The sequence below is a fragment of the Ranitomeya variabilis genome, chromosome 4 (assembly GCF_051348905.1).
Source record: "Ranitomeya variabilis isolate aRanVar5 chromosome 4, aRanVar5.hap1, whole genome shotgun sequence".
Taxonomy (NCBI): Eukaryota; Metazoa; Chordata; class Amphibia; order Anura; family Dendrobatidae; genus Ranitomeya; species Ranitomeya variabilis.
This window is the reverse complement of record NC_135235.1, coordinates 205,561,582-205,586,735: the sequence shown is the minus strand read 5'-3', so window position 1 is coordinate 205,586,735 and position 25,154 is coordinate 205,561,582. Positions and strand designations below refer to the sequence as shown.

The 25,154-nt window shown below is 45.6% G+C and overlaps 1 protein-coding gene across 1 annotated transcript in view; it reads right to left on the bottom strand.

Moving 5' to 3' along the window:
- LOC143770270 (circularly permutated Ras protein 1-like) overlaps positions 1 to 25,154 on the bottom strand; it is a 93,816-nt gene that overhangs the window by 42,299 nt on the left and 26,363 nt on the right. The window contains exons 5-9 of the mRNA XM_077259737.1: positions 24,739 to 24,879; positions 10,437 to 10,589; positions 10,083 to 10,235; positions 9,033 to 9,095; positions 2,081 to 2,206 (exon numbers count right to left, since the gene is read on the bottom strand). Of these exons, the coding sequence (XP_077115852.1) occupies positions 2,081 to 2,206; positions 9,033 to 9,095; positions 10,083 to 10,235; positions 10,437 to 10,589; positions 24,739 to 24,879 (636 nt within the window). The remainder of the gene's footprint in view (positions 1 to 2,080; positions 2,207 to 9,032; positions 9,096 to 10,082; positions 10,236 to 10,436; positions 10,590 to 24,738; positions 24,880 to 25,154) is intronic.

Sequence of the window (25,154 nt, the reverse complement as noted above, 5' to 3'; positions counted from 1 at the left end):
ACTAGCTGGGATAAGGTAGGAACAGCTTCCTAGTTAGATTCAGTAGGGGCCAGGGTGCCCAGGCAGCTTGGTCAGGTGCAGGAGCTCAGACTGCCCAGCAGCTGCGCAACGTTAAGTGCAGTACCCAGCCATCCAGGGCCCACTGGGCCAGAAACATATCTAAGCAGCGGACTGATAGCAGTGTTGAGATGAAGGCTGAAAGCAGGGCCAGGATAGTACGGGGACGCAGGTGGCTCCATAATGTGGCAACTCATTACATGGGCTGATGCCCTCAGATCCAGAGTGAAACGGCTGAGGGAACCCGAAGCACAGTTAGCTTGGACAGGGAGAACGCTGCGTTACCGCAAGAAGCGGTGCAACCCGGGCACATACTCAAGGCCGAAAGAGGAGAAGCAGGGAAAGTAAGAAATGTGGAATGTATGGAATCCGATGCTAAAAGTGTAACTGATAAGGATGTGCTGCGAACAGTAACAAGTAAAGTTTTATGTTTAAAGTTAAAGCTGGACTGTGTCTCATTGTGTGTGAATTCATGTGAATGGAGCCTGCAACAGCTTAGAAAAGATCCAGAAAGTACGGAAAACAGAGAGGCAAGTACCTTTAAAAAAGAACATTGTTTGTATGTGACAGGAGGCCAGGGTGCGCAAAGACCACTAGTCTCAGCCACGACTATGGCCCTGGTCCTCTCTCACAGAGACGTCATACTGTGTGTGTTGGGTGCTGTGGGAACATCATACTGTGAAGGGTATTATGTGGTCCATCATACTGTGTGTGTGGGGTCCTATGGAGACATCATACTTTGTGTAGGGATCTGTGTTATCCTTCATACTGTGTGTGGGGGCTTTGGGGTCCATCATATTGTATGGTCTGGGAACTGTGGGGTTCATAACGCTGTGCGTGGGGGCTGTGGCATTCATCATACATTTTGGGGAGCTGTGTGAACCATCATACTGTGTGTGGTTTTTTTGGGGGGGCTATGGAGATATACTGTGTGTTGAGAACTTTGTTCATCATACTGTGTATGGGGGGCTGTGGGGTCCAGCATACTGTGTGTGGGGAGCTGTGGGGTCCATCATACTGTGTGTGGGGGCTGTGGGGTCCTTCATACTGTGTGTGTGAGGTCCTATGGAGACATACTGTGTGTAGGGATCTGTGTTATCCTTCATACTGTGTGTGGGGGCTGTGGGGGCCATCATATTGTATGGTTTGGGAGCTGTGGAGTTCATAACCCTGTGTGTGGGGGGTTGTGGCATTCATCATACATTTTGGGGAGCTGTGTGAACCATCATTGTGTGTGTGTGTTTTGGGGGGGCTATGTATATATCTTACTGTGTGTAGAGAACTGTGTTCATCATACTGTGTATGGGGGGCTGTGGGGTCCATCATACTGTGTGGAGTGGGGTCCATCATACTGTGTAGTGTGGGGTCCATCATACTGTGTGAGGGGGGCTGTGGGGTTCTTCATACTGTGTGGGAGGGCTGTGGGGTCCATCATACTGTGTAGTGTGGGGTCCATCACACTGTTTGGTGTGGGGTCCATCATACTGTGTGAGGGGGGCTGTGGGGTTCATCATACTGTTTGTGGGGGGCTGTGGGGTCCATCAAACTGTGTGTGGGAGGCTGTGAGGTCCATCATATTGTGTGGTATGAGGTCCGTCATACTGTGTGTGGGGGGCTGTGAGGTCTATCATACTGTGTGGTGTTGGGTCCATCATACTGTGTGTGGGGGGGCTGAATAACAGGAGCATATGATTTCTAAGCTTTATAAAAAGCAGTAAATTGCATGGCTTAGAGTCACTGCTACAGGTAAGAAGACAAGTTACAATAACCCCTATGGTGACGTATTGTCAGGAGCAGCGAGTCAGCAGACTTAATTCTGCTCAATATTAATTGATAAAAATTAATATATAATGAGCATAATTCAGTTCAACCGTTCACAACAGTCATAATCTTTCACATGGCTCCTTGAGAAAATTAATTACCGCCCTGCTCAAATAGACAGACAATTTGGCGTATTTGTATGGGATCCCGTCCTATTTATCCCATATTACAGGATCAGTAATACATGAGTGCTGTAAGTTACCAGGTAAGGATTGCATGGACCGCTCTGTCACTGTAGTCGCATGCATTCTCACTTCTTCAGGGGTAGCCGGTAGTATTTCCAAGTAATTGTGCCCATTTGGTGTTATGTTTGCACCCTGGGGCAGGTCTATAAATAAGAAAAAGGGTTACAGAGAATAAACTATGAGCATCTCTCACTGTGATCCAGAAAACTCCGCTAAAATAGTCATCTTATTACATCATCTAAAACATCTAACAATTTCCAAAACGATATGAAATGCTTATAAAATCTGCTTATCTCTCATTACTTTGTAAAAGACGTGAGTGTAATACTGGGAGAACGTTGATAATTGCGCTACATTAATGATTAGTGGTACTCCCATGTTCAGCATGTGAGAGAGGAGGCAACTGCACATGCATGGCTCTCACCATTGTTGTATATGGACCATTGGAAACAAAAGACTGGAGATGTTAATTAACATCTATGGGAGACTTTTCTAGGCATGCTCTGTGACCTGTGCAGGAAGGAGGAGCAGGTGAGCTGTCACCATCATCCATTGGGAACAGTGGATCTTGACTTATCTATATTCAGTAGGTGTTATATTTCATCATATTCCTGTCTGCGATGATAATAAGATGACTGCAGAGAAGTTATCTATCCAGAGTAGAAAGTATCAGTGTATCACAAAGCTCAGCAGTCTAGAGAGAGAAAACTGCAAGCTCTCAGGAATTGTGAATAGCGGATAATGTGTTATCTATAAACAGTAGGTGTTATATTTTATTATATTCCTGTCTGTGATGATAATTAGACGAATGCCGAGGAGTGATCTATACACAACAGGAAGTATCAGCATAAAACCAGTCTCAGTCAGAGTGAAAACTGCAAGATTCAAGCTACCGTGAATAGTAGATTATGTATCATCTTCATACAGTAAGTAGGTGTTATATTTCATCATACTCCTCTCTGTGATGATAATAATATGACTGCAGAGAATTGATCTCTACAGAACTGGAAGTGTCAGCAAATTATGAAACTCAGTCATGGAGAAAACTGAGAGATTTAGTCTATCGTGGATAGTGTCTCATGTTATCTATACACGGAAGGTGTAACATTTAATTATACTCCTGTCTGTGATGATAGTTAGATGAATGCAGAGGAGTGATCTCAACAGAACAAGAAGTGACAGCAAATTATGAAACTCAGTCATGGAGAAAACTGAGAGACTTAGTCTATCGTGAATAGTATACACTCACCGGCCACTTTATTAGGTACACCTGTCCAACTTCTTGTTAACACTTAATTTCTAATCAGCCAATCACATGGCGGCAACTCAGTGCATTTAGGCATGTAGACATGGTCAAGACAATCTCCTGCAGTTCAAACCGAGCATCAGTATGGGGAAGAAAGGTGATTTGAGTGCCTTTGAACGTGGCATGGTTGTTGGTGCCAGAAGGGCTGGTCTGAGTATTTCAGAAACTGCTGATCTACTGGGATTTTCACGCACAACCATCTCTAGGGTTTACAGAGAATGGTCCGAAAAAGAAAAAAAATCCAGTGAGCGGCAGTTCTGTGGGCGGAAATGCCTTGTTGATGCCAGAGGTCAGAGGAGAATGGGCAGACTGGTTCGAGCTTATAGAAAGGCAACAGTGACTCAAATCGCCACCCGTTACAACCAAGGTAGGCCTAAGAGCATCTCTGAACGCACAGTGCGTCGAACTTTGAGGCAGATGGGCTACAGCAGCAGAAGACCACACCGGGTACCACTCCTTTCAGCTAAGAACAGGAAACTGAGGCTACAATTTGTACAAGCTCATCGAAATTGGACAGTAGAAGATTGGAAAAACGTTGCTTTGTCTGATGAGTCTTGATATCTGCTGCGACATTCGGATGGTAGGGTCAGAATTTGGCGTAAACAACATGAAAGCATGGATCCATCCTGCCTTGTATGGAGCATCTTTGGGATGTGCAGCCGACAAATCTGCGGCAACTGTGTGATGCCATCATGTCAATATGGACCAAAATCTCTGAGGAATGCTTCCAGCACCTTGTTGAATCTATGCCACGAAGAATTGAGGCAGTTCTGAAGGCAAAAGGGGGTCCAACCCGTTACTAGCATGGTGTACCTAATAAAGTGGCCGGTGAGTGTATAACAAAGCAAAAGTGGGAAAATAATTGTGGAAAAAATAAAACGTAACTTTTATTAACTGAAGCCACAAAACGACCAAACCAAACACCCAAGTGAATAAAAAATGAGATGAGAGTCTTTAACAATTGGTATGGTGACCATAAAGACCAGTTATCCCATATCAGGATTAATTGATTAATCTATATATATTTTTTTAGAAAAATCAAGATAACACTAGGATATATCCTGTAAAAGAGCTGAGGTCAGGATAAATAAATAACTCACGGCATCATGATATACCTAGTTGCATGTAAAAACAATACATTGCCAGTAGCAGACACATGTAACATAACCAGTGCCACTGGTGGCTAAATGCATATAGTAAAAAAGGAACAATCTCACCCGTTCCTAGGTGTAGGCTGAGGAGCACCGGACCACCTCTGATCCAGGAATAGTCCGGAGGGAAGGGACGACAATCCCTATATCAGTCCCTATGGGGCTATCGGTACACTAACCCCAGAACTCCTGCCCTTACAAGGGCAGTCCACAGCTACCCCTGTATAACATGCCCTGCACTCTCCCTATAAACGGTACGTCCCGACGCGTTTCATTCAAGCTGATTCTTCAGGGGACTTGCTTGTGCATGGAGAAAAGTGCCTGTACACTAAAAAGGAGGGACAAGCAGTCCTGCTACCCTCTATGCTATCCTGCAGAGAGTGGCAAAGACATAGGGCTAGTATTTAAGTACCAAAAAAAGGGGGGTGGAAAAGTCATGATCACTTCCCCTTGTTTAATCATTATGCGGCTGTAAATAACCATAGCAACATATAGGACAAACCTACTGTTCTACTGCATGCTGCCAAACTTCCCACCAGGTGGTCCGTCCATGTGGCAATCTGCGTTGTCCGTATCCACACTGCGCCGGTGACGTCACACGCTAACAGACGAAGGTGCAAGGGGGTTTATCGTCCTACATACTTCCGGTAACACACGGCGTCCCCTAATCCCGGGGCTGCCGTGCTGAAAGGCAAATGGCGCCGCTAGCACTTCCTGTAAGGTGCGCTAGCACCGGAAGTGAGTGTTGCCAAGTGACCATAGACGCTAGGCTGTTTACCTACAGCGCTGCCAATCAGCAACAATGAGGAACCATAGCAATCATGCGGTTGGGGTCACATAACGGTAGAGGACATATAGGTGGAGGGCACCGGGGGCTTCCTGCCCTGCATATCTCCAACAAAAAAACAAAAAGTGTCCCCTGATATCGGACCCGCCATACCGGTAGAAAAAATGTGGCGCCGCTCCTACTTCCTATCCAGTGCGATCACACCGGAAGTGAGTGTTGCTAAGCGGCCATAAATGCTAACTTGTTTGTCTGTAGCGCTGTTGGCAAACCTAAATTAGAAAGTACCCATGAAAGGGCGATGGGAACCAAGAGCCAATGAGGCTACTATAGGCATAAATTGTTAGACCCCATGTTTGCAATGGTTATTACATAACAAGAAAATAATGCCACATATGGTTAAGTCACATTAAGGATTGTAATATGTAAAAAAAGGAAAATTGTTAATCATGACAAGAAACCATGACAAAATTGGGTGGACAAGAAGGACTTAGGCATAAAAACTAAATAAATTTACTGACTGTATCATACCAAGAGAAGGACTAAAAACAACAAACAATGAGGGGAACTTCAAATGAAACAGCTGTAATTAATTTGATCATTCAGGCCATGTGGACTCACTGTATTCAGGTAAAAAATCCACTTAGCCTCCCTTTGTAATAGAATGGACGTACCGTTTATAGGGAGAGTGCAGGGCATGTTATACAGGGGTAGCTGTGGACTGCCCTTGTAAGGGCAGGAGTTCTGGGGTTAGTGTACCGATAGCCCCATAGGGACTGATATAGGGATTGTCGTCCCTTCCCTCCGGACTATTCCTGGATCAGAGGTGGTCCGGTGCTCCTCAGCCTACACTTAGGAACGGGTGAGATTGTTCCTTTTTTACTATATGCATTTAGCCACCAGTGGCACTGGTTATGTTACATGTGTCTGCTACTGGCAATGTATTGTTTTTACATGCAACTAGGTATATCATGATGCCGTGAGTTATTTATTTATCCTGACCTCAGCTCTTTTACAGGATATATCCTAGTGTTATCTTGATTTTTCTAAAAAAATATATATAGATTAATCAATTAATCCTGATATGGGATAACTGGTCTTTATGGTCACCATACCAATTGTTAAAGACTCTCATCTCATTTTTTATTCACTTGGGTGTTTGGTTTGGTCGTTTTGTGGCTTCAGTTAATAAAAGTTACGTTTTATTTTTTCCACAATTATTTTCCCACTTTTGCTTTGTTATATATATGAATTACAGTGGTCTTGTCTATGTGACTTACAGTCAGCATATAGATTGTTGCTTTTTTTCTATCGTGAATAGTGTCTCATGTTATCTATACACGGAAGGTGTAACATTTAATTATACGCCTGTCTGTGATGATAGTTAGATGAATGCAGAGGAGTGATCTCAACAGAACAAGAAGTGACAGCAAATTATGAAACTCAGTCATGGAGAAAACTGAGAGATTTAGGTTATGATGAATATCGGATCATGTGTAATCTATATACAGTAGGGGTTATATTTCATTATATTCCTGTCTGTGATGATAATATTACTGGAGACGAGTGATCTCTACAGAATAGGAAGTATCAGCAAATTATGAAACTCAGAGTGAAAACTGCAAGATTTCATCTATCGTGAATAGCACATCATGTGTAATCTATATACTGTAGGTGTTATATTTTATTATTATCCTGTCTGTGATGATAATAACATGACTGCACATAAGTAAACTCTACAGAATAGGAAGTGTCAGCACATTGTTAAACTCAGCAGTCCAGAGAAAAAACTGCAAGATTTCAGAATTTTTACAAAATTTAAATAGTGAAGCAGAAAAGTAACATCACTAAAAGTTTATAACAATGATGTTAAAAGCATGATTTAAACAATTGGTTTTCTGATTATACATTAATTTTAGGCAGGTCATGCTCATAGGATATTGTGCAGAATGCGACAATCAGTCATGCACTGGTTCGTTTGTAAGAACCATATCACTATCCACACACCAGACTAAAATAACAGGTTGGGGAGGAAGTTTGACAATGAAAAATGTGAAACAATGAAGTGGATTTTTGCTACACGTTTGGGCAATGATATCATACACTTGTCATGTCACCTGAGAGGAAGTAAAAATCCAATTTATCAGATGACATTTTTTACAGAGAAGCCTGCCATCAGCCACCAGGATCATTCATGTACAAACTCCAATCGTGTGGTCATGAATTTGTAGCAAAATGAAAAAATGGGCTCTTTATTTTTGTCTTTTTGCAACTTTTAAAGCAAAAAAAAAAAATCAGAGATCCTTTAAAAATTTAGAAATTGCACCAAATTTAAAAACTTTGCAAACAACTTTACTCCAGGCAGGGACTGGAGTAAGATGCAGCAAAACGAATGTGACATTTGCTAACAGTCACATTTCACGAATATGTGTAAAACACCTACATAGATAAAGGCTACCCCGGGTAGACTTGGCGCAAGCCACTCTGTCTGGTAGATTTCAGACAAACCCAAATTTTCACCCTTTAACCCCTGTATAGAGATCTGGTCTTACAAAAGAGTCCACTGGATTGCTTCCATGGAAGGGCTGTTGTCCAAAGGAGCGAACCAGGGGCAAGTAGAGAATGATCTGGTAGCCGTGTCAGACACGGGAGGTCTGTGTATGGACAAAAGTGTAAAGAATGAGAATAGTCAAAAATGAACCAAGGTCGAAATCAGGGATGTCCACTGGGAGAATAGCAAGGCACACAAGTTGTACAGAAGCAAGTCAAATTATAACTGGCAGTGGTCAGCAGGATTTCAGGAGCTTAAATAGCTTGAGGCTACACCCAGACCACACAGCAGAGAGCAAACACTGAGAGAAGTTAATTCCCTGAGGATTTTTTTATAAACTCGGATAAGGAGGATTAGTGAAACGAAATGCTCATAGAAAGAAAAAACTAATACCATAAAAAATGAACTTTATTAGATTATATTAAAAGTCAACAACAACCAAAAAATTTGAAAAACAAAAACCAGGCAGCTGTGAAAAATGCCAACCTGAAAAAAATAGTGCAATGGGTGGGCCTAATAGCCCTAGTAACCCCAGCGAAGCCCTGCTTGTCGGCACCCTAATGCACGCAGATGGCGCCCCCGCTCCACGGCGGCTAGCCCTGCATTTTGAGCAGGGAATTCTAGGGTCAATAGGGTTAGCCGCCGTGGAGCTGGGGCGCCATCTGCGTGCATTAGGGTGCCAACCTCCGCTGAAAGGCAGGGCTTAGTAGGGGTTACTAGGGCTATTAGGCCCACCCATTGCACTATTTTTTGCAGGTTGGCATTTTTCACAGCTGCCTGGTGTTTGTTTTTCTAATTTTTTGGTTGTTGTTGACTTTTAATATCATCTAATAAAGTTCATTTTTTATAGTATTAGTTTTTTCTTTCTATGAGTAATTCCCAGAGGACACAGAACTAGAACGGTCACCCACAACAAAAGAGTGGCAGTGCTGCCCAGCGACAGAAGCAGAGACAGAAAGGGCATGCACCAACACGTATGTCAAAGTCGTCAAGAAAAAAAGAAAGAAAACTTTCAAAAATGGATCACAAGTTATAGAGAATGAGGAGAAAATACTAAAGCCACTAATAAGGAGAAAATTACTCTAGAAAAACGGGGCGATGATAAATCCTCAAACTAATGTGAATGTCAACTATAAAGCCCTATATATCATGACAATTATTTATGGTCCGTTCTTACCATTAGAGCCGGAAGAATCACAGCTGGCATAATCATATACAAGGGCTTGAGGCTGAGTATTATCTATGGAACACGAAAATCTCATTGAAATCGAGTCAGAAACGTACAAAAAAAGATTTAACCCTCATAGTGAGGATCATGACAGTGAGTAGAAATTGGTACGTGTAGATGACAAATTTGCAGTTGCCCATTGTCCAATGACCAAAACTTCTGTACTGGTAGGTTATCTATCATTTACATTTAGAATAGGAATATCTATAAGTTTCCTTCCTGTTTGTACCATAGAAAGCAAGGGTTTAATTCTCCTGCAGCACTCCCGCAGGAGGAATGAGGAATTACAAGGTGCATACTGAAATCAGAGCAATTCACCTATCATGTGCAGAGACCTATGGGCCTCCTCTGACATTAGACCCGGGTGCAACTGTTACCTTTGCATCCCCGATGTGGATGTAGAAATGTAAAAGAATCTTATGCAATGGATAAGAAAGTGTATGAATACGACCAGAAGGTAGACTGAGAATACTATGGAAAGAAACATAAATATTTAGTATGATATAGAGTTAGACATAAAGATTAAAAGCCCGATTGATTGTTTGCGCCACTTTTTTTTGTCCTGCAATATTATTTCATGTTTTTCGCACTAAATTCTTCAACCTGGTGCACGCGGTTCATGAATTTTACTTAAAATATTTTTTTTTATTGATTTTTGTTTTTTTATCCTTCTTTTCTGACTTTTTAGCTTAAAAATTTGCATGCCAAAATGTTTACAAAGTTTGCACAAAAATTCTATGCGCACATAAAATTACGCCAGGGAAGGTGAGAGTACATTTGCACTAGAAAATTGCTAATTTTTTAAAAAAAGTTGCCATTGATAAATTGGCTAAAAACATCTGGAAATCCCAAACACTGCCAAAAAGGAGAATGTAAAAAAAAAAAAAAAAAAAAGCAGTAAAAAACACATGTAATAGATTTATAAAAATAATAATAATAAAAAAAAAATACACAAATGCAATAATAAATCGGGTTCTAAGTCTGCGGCTGCCAATTTACCGGATGGTGTGTATGCTGGTTTCTTCTTGCGGTCTGGAATAGGTGGCGGGATGTTTTGGGTTGTAGGAGGGATATTAATGGTTGTTTGTTGCTCAGTGTGGCGATTAATGGTTGCATAATGCGCACTATTCCTTGTGGGGCTCCCTGGCCTTCCTGAAACAAGAGTGGAATAAAGGTCACAAAGGAGACCAACCTGAAAAGCATCAGCCATCGGTTAACCATGCAATAAATGGTGCTTTATCAATATTGTGCAAGTTTCTCTTGATGTTGACCACAGGTGGAGCTATCATGGCGGAGCTCATTATAACCCCCGGAATCCCTGGTCTTCTACCCCTGCAGATAGAATCACTGTACCTGGATCTGTACACATATTTTTGCGACTTGGAGGAAGAGGAGGAGGAGGAGGAGGAAGCGTCTTCCTGCAATATAAGTTCACAGCAGATGGTGGGTGCAAGCCTACGTACATATTAGACTCTGGAGAGACTCTGCAGCGTGGCTCCTCGGGCACTAAAATGAGAACACAAGATAAATGCTCAAAAGTAATTTTATGCAAAAAAAAAAAAGCAATATGGTTGTGATTAAATATCCCTCAGAGATGGCCACCAACCATGACCATTGAAATTATATCTCCTGACAGTACAAGTAGAGCAAGAAAAGGTAAAGGAATCTAATAGTTTGGTGCAGCACGTGAGAATGTCAAAGTTAATCTGTCCCACTAATGAGTCCAGTGGGCAGCCCTAATCAGTGACTTACAGCTTTCCCTGCATAAATGACTATTAATTACTAAATAGGACTGCCCACTGGACTGCTAAGATAGAAAGAACCAGGATCTAAAAGATTAAATACAAGTTATACTAAATCTTTTCCCACAACACTAAATATCGATCTGCTCAGATTCTCCTGCCCTATAACCACAGATAAGATGGCATCTTCCTGTGGAGGAATATTATTTGTAAATATTACACTAGTGGAAATTCAGTAACTGAAGGTCACAGGGTATAGAGCAGGAGGAACTGAGCTGATTGATATACAGTTTTGTTGGAAACGATTCAATCTAACTTGTATTTTATCCATTTAAATATCTGCAAGTTCTACACTTAGGAGTCCAGTGGGAGGTCCTAATTAGTGATTGACCGCCCTCTCTGCTAACATAGCTGTCAATCACTAAATTTAACCCCCGCTTGACTCATACAAGGTTATAGAAACACACCAAGATATAAATAATATGTAATTAATCTAGGTGGATATTCACACTGGGTATATTGCATTCTACACTTAGAGGGAGGAAGTGAATAACCACAAAAAGAAATAAATATATCTTGAAAACATATAATTTTATTAGTACACAGGATAAAAATGTTCATATTTAAATTTTTTTTAGGGGGGAGCAATAGACAAAAAGGTCATGATAAATGTATCAGAAAGGGTATGTGTGGAGAAACAGGGTCAGTGGGTGCTCTGGTCCGCTGGCGCGGCTGTCTTTAGCACGACTGCATGGACCACGGCTCATACCACTGAACGCCCAATCTATCTCCCAGTGGGCAATACACTACACAGACAACACAGGGTTAAGGTAAAACAGTGTGGCAATACTTTATTGAACCACAACACACAATAGCAAACAGAACACTCCCACCAACCACCCCAAGATGGTGGACACCACAGAGCCTCACCCTTCCGCTGACTCGTCGAGACAATGGTAGATGTTATGTCAGAGCTCCCAGGGTCGCTACTCCATCTGTGGATGAACGCACAGAGAAGGGGTAACGACAAGCATAGGGAGATGACCAAGAACTGTCCATAGAGTCCATACAAGGTCCAAAGCCAGTTGACACGAGAGTCACCACCTGGCTTATCTGACCATCTCCATGGAACCAGGCGACCAGCGGGTCCCAACCCTGGCTTTCTCCAAACATATCCATGGTTCAGAGATGGTCACTGGATCAGATCTGTGTCCTTCCAACCAGAGCCGAAAACCCCTGGGTTGTTTCCTATAGAATCATAGATCAGTGTCCCTCGTGATGGTGCCATGATGAATTGGCTGCAGTCCTTTCTCTTGTCTGTTGGGTGGTTTGGAGAATGTCTGGCTGGTAGCTCTGTGTTACTTCAGTCTCTCAGGATGTGATCTCTGAGTCTTTTTATACCCAAGGCATGTAAGCTATTTTTAGAATTACCCAGGGTCTTTCAGTCCAACATCAAGATAAGGTAAACAATGGTGATGGGATTAACCCCTTAGTGACAGAGCCAATTTGGTACTTAATGACCGAGCCAATTTTTACAATTCTGACCACTGTCACTTTATGAGGTTATAACTCTGGAACGCTTTATCGGATCCCGCTGATTCTGAGATTGTTTATTCATGACATATTGTACTTCAAGATAGTGGTAATATTTCTTCGATATTACTTGCGATTATTTATGAAAAAAATGGAAATATGGTGAAAATTTTTAAAATTTTGCAATTTTCAAACTTTGTATTTTTATGCCCTTAAATCAGAGAGATATGTCACAAAAAATAGTTAACAAAATAACATTTCCCACATGTCCACTTTACATCAGCACAATTTTGGAAACAAAATTTTTTTTTGTTAGGGAGTTATAAGGGTTAAAAGTTGACCAGCAATTTCTCATTTTTACAACACCATGTTTTTTTTAGGGACCACATCACCTTTGAAGTCATTTTGAGGGGTCTATATGATAGAAAATAACCAAGTGTGACACCATTCTAAAAACTGCACCCCTCAAGGTGCTCAAAACCACATTCAAGAAGTTAATTAACCCTTTACGTGCTTCACAGGAACTGAAACAATGTGGAAGAAAAAAATGAACATTTAACTTTTTTTTGCAAACATTTTACTTCAGAACCATTTTTTTTTAATTTTCACAAGTGTAAAAACAGAAATTTAACCACAAATTTTGTTGTGCAATTTCTCCTGAGTACGCCGATACCCCATATGTGGAGGTAAACCACTGTTTGGGCGCACCGCAGAGCTTGGAAGTGAAGGAGCGCCGTTTGACTGTTTCAATGCAGAATTGGCTGGAATTGAGATCGGACGCCATGTCGCGTTTGGAGAGCCCCTAACAGGGCCGGACTGGGACTAAAATTCAGCCCTGGCATTTGAAGTCACACAGGCCCACTTGTCACATGGTGACTGTATAATATCTTTGTACACTTCTAGGCTACAAGAAGTGAGGGGAGTGTAACACGACTATATAACATATAATTACAGCTGTATCCAGCATTACAGCACAGTCCCCATAGAATGTAATACAGCACAGCCCCATAGAATGTAATACAGCCAGCCCCCATAGACTATAATACAGCACAGCCCCATAGAATGTAATACAGCACAGCCCCCATAGAATGTAATACAGCACAGCCCCCATAGAATGTAATACAGCCAGCCCCCATAGACTATAATACAGCACAGCCCCATAGAATGTAATGCTGCACAGCCCCCATAGAATGTAATACAGCACAGCCCCCATAGAATGTAATACAGCACAGCCCCCATAGACTATAATACAGCACAGCCCCATAGAATGTAATGCTGCACAGCCCCCATAGAATGTAATGCAGCACAGCCCCCATAGAATGTAATGCAGCACAGCCCCATATAATGTAATACAGCCAGCCCCCATAGAATGTAATACAGCCAGGCCCCATAGAATGTAATGCAGCACAGCCCCCATAGAATGTAATGCAGCACAGCCCCCATAGAATGTAATGCAGCCAGCCACCATAGAATGTAATGCAGCCAGCCACCATACAATATAATGCAGCACAGCCCCATAGAATGTAATGCAGCACAGCCCCCATACAATATAATGCAGCACAGCCCCATAGAATGTAATGCAGCACAGCCCCATAGAATGTAATGCAGCACAGCCCCCATACAATATAATGCAGCACAGGCCCATAGAATGGAATGCAGCACAGCCCCATAGAATATAATGCAGCACAGGCCCATAGAATATAATGCAGCACAGGCCCATATAATATAATGCAGCACAGGCCCATAGAATGGAATGCAGCACAGCCCCATAGAATATAATGCAGCACAGCCCCATAGAATATAATGCAGCACAGCCCCATAGAATATAATGCAGCACAGGCCCATAGAATATAATGCAGCACAGGCCCATAGAATGGAATGCAGCACAGCCCCATAGAATATAATGCAGCACAGCCCCATAGAATATAATGCAGCACAGGCCCATAGAATATAATGCAGCACAGGCCCATAGAATGGAATGCAGCACAGCCCCATAGAATATAATGCAGCACAGGCCCATAGAATATAATGCAGCACAGGCCCATAGAATGGAATGCAGCACAGCCCCATAGAATATAATGCAGCACAGGCCCATAGAATATAATGCAGCACAGGCCCATAGAATGGAATGCAGCACAGGCCCATAGAATGGAATGCAGCACAGGCCCATAGAATACAATGCAGCACAGGCCCATAGAATATAATGCAGCACAGGCCCATAGAATGGAATGCAGCACAGCCCCATAGAATATAATGCAGCAGAGGCCCATAGAATGGAATGCAGCACAGGCCCATAGAATGGAATGCAGCCAGCCCCATAGAATATAATGCAGCAGAGGCCCGTAGAATGGAATGCAGCCAGCCCCATAGAATATAATGCAGCAGAGGCCCGTAGAATGGAATGCAGCCAGCCCCATAGAATATAATGCAGCAGAGGCCCATAGAATGGAATGCAGCCAGCCCCATAGAATATAATGCAGCAGAGGCCCATAGAATGGAATGCAGCCAGCCCCATAGAATATAATGCAGCACAGGCCCATAGAATATAATGCAGCACAGGCCCATAGAATGGAATGCAGCCAGCCCCATAGAATATAATGCAGCAGAGGCCCGTAGAATGGAATGCAGCCAGCCCCATAGAATATAATGCAGCAGAGGCCCATAGAATGGAATGCAGCCAGCCCCATAGAATATAATGCAGCAGAGGCCCATAGAATGGAATGCAGCCAGCCCCATAGAATATAATGCAGCACAGGCCCATAGAATATAATGCAGCACAGGCCCATAGAATATAATGCAGCAGAGCCCCATAGAATGGAATGCAGCCAGCCCCATAGAATATAATGCAGCAGAGGCCCATAGAATATAATGCAGCACAGCCCCATATAATATAATGCAGCACAGCCCCATAGAATATAATGCAGCACAGCCCCATAGAATATAATGCAGCAGAGGCCCATAGAATGGAATGCAGCACAGGCCCATAGAATGGAATGCAGCACAGGCCCATAGAATGGAATGCAGCACAGGCCCATAGAATGGAATGCAGCACAGGCCCATAGAATACAATGCAGCACAGGCCCATAGAATATAATGCAGCACAGGCCCATAGAATGGAATGCAGCCAGCCCCATAGAATATAATGCAGCAGAGGCCCATAGAATGGAATGCAGCACAGCCCCATAGAATATAATGCAGCACAGCCCCATAGAATATAATGCAGCACAGCCCCATAGAATATAATGCAGCACAGCCCCATAGAATATAATGCAGCACAGCCCCATAGAATATAATGCAGCAGAGGCCCATAGAATGGAATGCAGCACAGGCCCATAGAATGGAATGCAGCACAGGCCCATAGAATGGAATGCAGCACAGGCCCATAGAATGGAATGCAGCACAGGCCCATAGAATACAATGCAGCACAGGCCCATAGAATATAATGCAGCACAGGCCCATAGAATGGAATGCAGCACAGCCCCATAGAATATAATGCAGCACAGCCCCATAGAATATAATGCAGCACAGGCCCATCTAATATATAATTGCCTAGAATACTACTTCCTGCAATTTGTGCCAACTTCCGTGGCTTTGTCCGGAGCTATTGTCCGGAGCTATTGTCCGGAGCTATTGTCAGCATATGGGGCCCCAGGCAGAACATGGGGCCCCAGGCAGAGCACAGGGGCCCCAGGCAGAGCACAGGGGCCCCAGGCAGCATATGGGGCCCCAGGCAGAGCACAGGGGCCCCAGGCAGCATATGGGGCCCCAGGCAGAGCACAGTGGCCCCAGGCAGCATATGGGGCCCCAGGCAGAGCACAGTGGCCCCAGGCAGAGCACAGGGGCCCCAGGCAGCATATGGGGCCCCAGGCAGAGCACAGTGGTCCCAGGCAGAGCACAGGGGCCCCAGGCAGCTTATGGGGCCCCAGGCAGAGCACAGTGGCCCCAGGCAGAGCACAGGGGCCCCAGGCAGAACATGGGGCCCCAGGCAGAGCACAGGGGCCCCAGGCAAAGCACAGGGGCCCCAGGCAGCATATGGGGCCCCAGGCAGAGCACAGGGGCCCCAGGCAGCATATGGGGCCCCAGGCAGAGCACAGTGGCCCCAGGCAGAGCACACACCAAATCGGAGGCCGAGGGGCCCCGCCAACCAAATCGGAGGCCGAGGGGCCCCGCCAACCAAATCGGAGGCCGAGGAGCCCCGCCCACCAAATCGAAGGCCGAGCGGCCCCGCCCACCAAAGCGGAGGCCGAGGGGCCTGGCCCCGCCCACCAAAGTGGAGGCCGAGGGGCCCCGCCCACCACATCGGAGGCCGAGGGGCCCCGCCCACCAAATCGGAGGCCGAGGGTCCACGCCCACCAAATCGGAGGCCGAGGGTCCCCGCCCACCAAATTGGAGGCCGAGGGTCCCCGCCCACCAAATTGGAGGCCGAGGGTCCCCGCCCACCAAATCGGAGGCCGAGGGTCCCCGCCCACCAAATCGGAGGCCGAGGGGCCCCACCAACCAAATCGGAGGCCGAGGGGCCCCGCCCACCAAATCGGAGGCCGAGGGTCCCCGCCCACCAAATCGGAGGCCGAGGGTCCCCGCCAACCAAATCGGAGGCCGAGGGGCCCCGCCCACCAAATCGGAGGCCGAGGGTCCCCGCCCACCAAATCGGAGGCCGAGAGTCCCCGCCCACCAAATCGGAGGATAAGGGGCCCCGCCAACCAAATCGGAGGCCGAGGGGCCCCGCCAACCAAATCGGAGGCCGAGGAGCCCCGCCCACCAAATCGAAGGCCGAGCGGCCCCGCCCACCAAAGCGGAGGCCGAGGGGCCCGGCCCCGCCCACCAAAGCGGAGGCCGAGGGGCCCCGCCCACCACATCGGAGGCCGAGGGGCCCCGCCCACCAAATCGGAGGCCGAGGGTCCCCACCCACCAAATCGGAGGCCGAGAGTCCCCGCCCACCAAATCGGAGGCCGAGGGTCCCCGCCCACCAAATTGGAGGCCGAGGGTCCCCGCCCACCAAATCGGAGGCTGAGGGTCCCCGCCCACCAAATCGGAGGCCGAGGGGCCCCACCAACCAAATCGGAGGCCGAGGGGCCCCGCCCACCAAATCGGAGGCCGAGGGTCCCTGCCCACCAAATTGGAGGCCGAGGGCCCCGCCAACCAAATCGGAGGCCGAGGGGCCCCGCCCACCAAATCGGAGGCCGAGGGGCCCCGCCCACCAAATCGGAGGCCGAGGGGCCCCGCCCACCAAATCGGAGGATAAGGGGCCCCGCCCACCAAATCGGAGGCCGAGGGGCCCCACCAACCAAATCGGAGGCCGAGGAGCCCCGCCCACCAAATCGAAGGCCGAGCGGCCCCGCCCACCAAAGCGGAGGCAGAGGGACCCCGCCCACCAAATCGGAGGCCGTGGGGCCCCGCCAACCAAATCGGAGGCCGAGGGTCCCCGCCCACCAAATTATTCTTACATTTGAATAAATAAAGTATATATGGATTCTAGACTCCCGATTCTTTAGAATCGGGCTGCCATCTAGTAGAATATAATGCAGCACAGGCCCATAGAATATAATGCAGCAGAGGCCCATAGAATGGAATGCAGGACAGGCCCATAGAATGGAATGCAGCCAGCCCCATAGAATATAATGCAGCAGAGGCCCGTAGAATGGAATGCAGCCAGCCCCATAGAATATAATGCAGCAGAGGCCCATAGAATGGAATGCAGCCAGCCCCATAGAATATAATGCAGCAGAGGCCCATAGAATGGAATGCAGCCAGCCCCATAGAATATAATGCAGCACAGGCCCACAGAATATAATGCAGCACAGGCCCATAGAATATAATGCAGCAGAGGCCCATAGAATGGAATGCAGCCAGCCCCATAGAATATAATGCAGCAGAGGCCCATAGAATGGAATGCAGCACACGCCCATAGAATGGAATGCAGCCAGCCCCATAGAATATAATGCAGCAGAGGCCCGTAGAATGGAATGCAGCCAGCCCCATAGAATATAATGCAGCAGAGGCCCATAGAATGGAATGCAGCCAGCCCCATAGAATATAATGCAGCAGAGGCCCATAGAATGGAATGCAGCCAGCCCCATAGAATATAATGCAGCACAGGCCCATAGAATATAATGCAGCACAGGCCCATAGAATATAATGCAGCAGAGCCCCATAGAATGGAATGCAGCCAGCCCCATAGAATATAATGCAGCAGAGGCCCATAGAATGGAATGCAGCACAGGCCCATAGAATGGAATGCAGCCAGCCCCTAGAATATAATGCAGCAGAGGCCCGTAGAATGGAATGCAGCCAGCCCCATAGAATATAATGCAGCAGAGGCCCATAGAATGGAATGCAGCCAGCCCCATAGAATATAATGCAGCAGAGGCCCATAGAATGGAATGCAGCCAGCCCCATAGAATATAATGCAGCACAGGCCCATAGAATATAATGCAGCAGAGGCCCATAGAATGGAATGCAGCCAGCCCCATAGAATATAATGCAGCAGAGGCCCATAGAATGGAATGCAGCACAGCCCCATAGAATATAATGCAGCACAGCCCCATAGAATATAATGCAGCACAGCCCCATAGAATATAATGCAGCAGAGCCCCATAGAATATAATGCAGCACAGCCCCATAGAATATAATGCAGCACAGGCCCATAGAATGGAACGCAGCACAGGCCCATAGAATGGAATGCAGCACAGCCCCAAAGTTGTTGTCCAATTTGTCCTGAGTATGCTGGTACCCCATATGTGTGGGTAAACGACTGTTTGGGCGCATGGCTGAGCTCGGAAGGGAAGGAGCGCCGTTTTGGAATGCAGACTTTGATAGAATTGTCTGCTGGCGTTATGTTGCGTTTGCAGACCCCTAATGTACCTAAACAGTAGAAACCCCCAACAAGTGACCCCATTTTGGAAAATAGACCCCCCAAGGAACTTATCTAGATATGTGGTGAGAACTTTGAATGCCCAAGTGCTTCACAGAAGTTTATAATGCAGAGTAGTGAAAATAAAAAATATATTTTTTTCCCACAAAAAAGATTTTTTAGCCCCCAAATTTTTATTTTCACAAGGGTAACAAGAGAAATTGGACCCCAAAAGTTGTTGTCCAATATGTCCTGAGTATGCTGGTACCCAATATGTGGGGTAAACCACTGTTTGGGCGCACGGCAGAGCTCAGAAGGGAAGGAGCGCCATTTTGGAATGCAGGCTTTGATAGAATGGTCTGCGGGCGTTATGTTGCGTTTGCAGAGCCACTGATGTACCTAAACAGTAGAAACCCCCCACAAGTGACCCCATTTTGGAAACTAGACCCCCCAAGGAACTTATCTAGATATGTGGTGAGAACTTTGAATGCCCAAGTGCTTCACAGAAGTTTATAATGCAGAGTAGTGAAAATAGAAAATATTTTTTTTTTCCACAAAAAAGATTTTTTAGCCCCCAAGTTTTTATTTTCACAAGGGTAACAAGAGAAATTGGACACCAATATTTGTTCTCCAATTTGTCCTGAGTATGCTGGTACCCCATATGTGGAGGTAAACCACTGTTTGGGCACACGGCAGAGCTCGGAAGAGAAGGAGCGCCATTTTGGAATTCAGACTTTGCTAGAATTGTCTGTGGGTGTTATGTTGCGTTTGCAGAGCCCATGATGTACCTAAACAGTAGAAACCCCCCACAAGTGACAAAATTTTGGAAACTAGACCCCCTAAGGAACTTATCTAGATATGTGGTGAGAACTTTGAATGCTCAAGTGCTTCACAGAAGTTTATAATGCAGAGTAGTGAAAATAAAAAAATATTTTTTTTCCCACAAAAAAGATTTTTATCCCCCAAGTTTTTATTTTCACAAGGGTAACAGGAGAAATTGGACCCCATAAGTTGTTGTCCAATTTACCCCGAGTACGCTGATGCCCCATATGTGGGGGTAAACCACTGTTTGGGCGCACGGCAGAGCTCAGAAGGGAGGGAGCACCATTTGACTTTTTTAGCGCAAAATTGTCTGTCGTGTTTGGAGACCCCCTGATGTAGATGTACCTAAACAGTGGAAACCCCCCAATTCTAACTCCAACCCTAACTCCAACACACCCCTAACCCTAATCTCAACCCGATCCATAATCCTAATCACAACCCTAACGATAATCACAACCCTAACCCCAAAACAGCCCTAATCTCAACTCTAACCATAACCCTAATCAAAACCCTAAATCCAACACACCCCTAACCCTAATCTCAACCCTAACCTCAAACCTAACCCTAATCCCAATACACTCCTAACCCTAATCCCAACCCTAACCTTAACCCTAATCCCAACCCTAACCCTAATCCCAACCCTAATCCCAAACGTAACCCTAATCCCAACCGTAACCCTAATACCAACCCTAATCCAAACCCTAACCCTAATCCCAACTCTATCCCTAACTTTAGCCCCTACCCTAACCCTAACCCTAATTTTAGCCCTAACCCTAGCCCTAACCCTAACTTTAGCCCCAATCCTAACCCTAAATTTAACCCTAACCCTAGCCCTAACTTTAGCCCCAACCCTAACCCTAAGGCTACTTTCACACTTGCGTCGTGTGGCATCCGTCACAATCCGTCGTTTTGGACAAAAAACGGATCCTGCAAATGTGCCCACAGGATGCCTTTTTTGCCCATAGACTTGTATTACCGACGGATGGCCACACGTCGCGTCCATCGTGCACTGGATTCGTTGTGTTTTGGCGGACCGTCGTCACAAAAAAAGTTCAATGTAACCTTTTTTTTGTACGTCGCGTCCGCCATTTCCGCGCATGCGTGGCCGTAACTCTGCCCCCTCCTCCCAAAGACATAGACTGGGCAGCGGATGCGTTGAAAAACTGCATCCACTGCCCACGTTGTGCACAATTTTCACAACGTGCGTCGGTACGTCGGGCTGACGCATTGCGACCGCCCCGTACCGACGCAAGTGTGAAAGAAGCCTAAGGCTACTTTCACACTAGCGTCGTACTCGGCCCATCGCAGTGTGTCGGGCCGACGTACCGACGCTAGCGTTGTAAGCGCCGCACAACGGGTGCAGAGGATGCTGTTTTTTCAACGCATCCGCTGCCCCATTGTGAGGTGCGGGGAGGCGGGGGCGGAGTTCCGGCCGCGCATGCGCGGTCGGAAATGGCGGACACGTCGCACAAAAAAAGTTCCATGTAGCGTTTTTTTGTGCCGACGGTCCGCCAAAGCACGACGCATCCGTCGCACGACGGATGCGACGTGTGGCAATCCGTCGCAATGTGTCGCTAATGCAAGTCAATGGAGAAAAAAACGCATCCTGCCAGCACTTTTGCAGGATGCGTTTTTTCTCCAACTGCGACGGAAGCCAAAAAACGCTAGTGTGAAAGTAGCCTAACCCTAACCCTAGCCCTAACCCTAAATTTAGCCCCAACCCTAGCCCTAACCCTAGCCCTAACCCTAACCCTAGCCCTAATCCTAACCCTAACCCTAGCCTTAACCCTAACCCTAGCCCTAACCCTAACCCTAATTTTAGCCCCAACTCGTCTCTCCTGGCAAGAGGAGACGCAGGAGGACCCGGGGACACCGGGTGAGTATGATAGGGTCCCCGAATCCCCCTATTTCTCTGTCCTCTGATGTGCGATCACATCAGAGGACAGAGAATTACAGATCGCTTTTTTTTTTTTTTTTTGCGGTCGCCGGTAAACAGTTAATTACCGGCGATCGCAAAACAGGGGTCGGTAAAAACCCCCGGCAGCCAAGACCCCAAAGATCTTCCGGGTGCCGGGCGGCGGGCGCACTGCGCATGCGCCTGCCATTTTTTCCCGGAAAAAAGATGGCGGCGCCCATCGGGAGCCACGAGGAGCACCGGGGGAGATAGGTGAGTATTGGGGGGCTATTGGGGGCCATCGGGGGACACTATTTCTCTGTCCTCCGATGTGCGATCACATCGGAGGACAGAGAAATTAAATGGCAAATCGCGTTTTTGTTTTTTTTGTTGCGACCGCCGGTAAACGGTTAATTACCGGCGATCGCAACTCGGGGGTCGGTAAAATCCCCCCGAATCATGTTCTCTGGGGTCTCGGCTACCCTCGGCAACCGAGACCCCAGAGAAAATCCGACTCTGGGGGGCAATATTCACTTTTTCCACAGCGCCGTTAATTAACGGCGCTGTGGTTTAAGTACCCTTAGCGGCCGCCGTTAAAAGGCGTATCGGCGGTCGTTAAGGGGTTAAGTAGCACTATTAACATATAAGCACACATCAATAAACAAAGCTTAACACACTCAATGTACAGTCACTATTACAGACTTAAGGTACCGTCACATTAAGCGACGCTGCAGCGATATAGACAACGATGCCGAACGCTGCAGCGTCGCTGTTTCGTCGTTGTGTGGTCGCTGACGTCACCGCTGTGCTTTGCTTTACGGCCGGCACTGACACATTCAGTGCAGGAAGCTCTGAGCAGCAGCGCGGATGCCGGGGGACGTGACAGACATCAGAAGGTGAGTATGTAGTGTTTTTTTTTACTTTTACAATGGTAACCAGGGTAAATATCGGGTTACTAAGCGCGGCCCTGCGCTTAGTAACCCGATATTTACCCTGATTACCATTGTAAAACATTGCTGGCATCGTTGCTTTTGCTGTCAAACACAACGATACACGCCGATCTGACGACCAAATAAAGTTCTGGACTTTAAGCTCCGACCAACGATATCACAGCAGGATCCAGATCGCTGCTGCGTGTCAAACACAACGATATCGCTATCCAGGACGCTGCAACGTCACGGATCGCTATCGTTATCGTTGGAAAGTTGGTCAGTGTGATGGTACCTTTACACAGTATGTTAGATAGTATATCAGTTGGCAAGTCTGTCTTCTTGACCCACCAGACGTAAACACTCAGGGTATGTGCACACGTCAGGATTTCTTGCAGAAATTTCCTGAAGAAAACCGGAAATTTTCTGCAAGAAATCGGCATTTTTTTTTTTGCGTTTTTTTCCCCGTTTTTTTCGCGTTTTTTTTTAGCATTTTGCAAGCGTAATTAGCTTGCAGAATGCTAAAGTTTTCCAAGCGATCTGTAGCATCGCTTGGAAAACTGATTGACAGGTTGGTCACACTTGTCAAACATAGTGTTTGACAAGTGTGACCAACTTTTTACTATAGATGCAGCCTATGCAGCATCAATAGTAAAAGAATATTTAAAAATAATAAAAAAAATAAAAAAAATGGTTATACTCACCTGCAGACAGCCGATCTCCTCAGCGGCTTCCGTTCCTATAGATGGTGTGGTGTGCAGGACCTTCGATGACGCCGCGGTCACGTGACATGAATGATGACATCATCGTGGTCATGTGACCGCAACGTCATCGCAGGTCCTTCACACACACCATCTATAGGAACGGAAGCGGTAGCATGCACCGCTGAGAGGCGGGAAGACTCCGGGGGCCATCGAAGGTGAGTTTATGACTATTTTTTATTTTAATTCTTTTTTTTTTTTTACCAATTATATGGTGCCCAGTCCGTGGAGGAGAGTCTCCTCTCCTCCACCCTGGGTACCAACCGCATATGATCTGCTTATAGCCACATGCGGGAAGTAAGCAGATCAATGCTTTCCTAGGTGTGCGGAATCCCCGCAATTCCGCAAATTTAATGAACATGTTGCTTTTTTTTCCACGATGCGATTTTTTCGCGGAAAAAAATGCAACATTTGCACAAGAAATGCGGAATACACTGAAAATAATGGGAGGCATATGTAAGCGTTTTTTTCGCGTTTTTATCATGTTTTTATAGCGAAAAAACGCGAAAAACGCGGAAAATACTGAACGTGTGCACATGGCCTCAAATTCACAAGCCAATATAAAGATAAAAAGCCAGTTCTTTTGGTTTGCAAAAAAACATGGTTGTCTGGGAAATTAAGATACAATCTGGTTTCTTCACAGTATGATATAAATAATAGCGTTGGAGTCTCCAGGAAATTAGTTTGTGTATATAAGATATAGCAAAAAAAAGTACAAATAAAATAAATAATTGTATAGATATATAGGTAAGTAATCAATATGAGTAAATACACTGGATATATCAAGCAAAAGACATACCATGAAAAAGAGAACAATGCATAAGTTATGAGGACACCAAGGCTCCGACGCGCGTTTCGCCCTTGGCTTTCTCAAGGAGTAATCAGTAAATAGGACCACTCACTGGACTCATACAAGGTTATATTGAATCTTTCCCCATGACACTAAATATTGATATACTCTCTAACCACAGGTAGGATGTTATATCTTTCCATGGAGGAATATTATTTGCAAATTTTGTAATGTGGAATTTTATTGATCAGTGGAAATTCAGTAGTGAACATAAATCAGAGTGATCTATCGATTAACATAGACATTAATGGATGGAAATACTAAATGGCCTTACCAGGGGATGTAAACATTAGGGATTTTGTCCTTCGTTGTGGAAGAGGTGGAGGCTTCTCCTGTCTTTCTAGCTGCATGGGAGACGTTGGCTGCAAGCCCTGGTATACACTAGATTCCGGAGAGAGTGTCCAATGTTGTAGCCCTAAAAGAAAACATGAAAGATGAACTAGATAAGTTACTCCCATCAGAGATATACTACTTCAGCAGTGGCCTAATAAGCGTATTTTTACCAATGACACTCTGTTAAAGAATAACCGTTGATTTAATTTTTATTTTATAAATCAATAGGACACATGAAAAGAAGCAACTTTGTAATATATCTTATCAGAGAAATCTGCTTCTTTCTCCTCCTGAACTGATCTTTTTCTCTCAACTCTGTATTCCATTATTGAGATAGGACATGACAGTTGGTGCTTA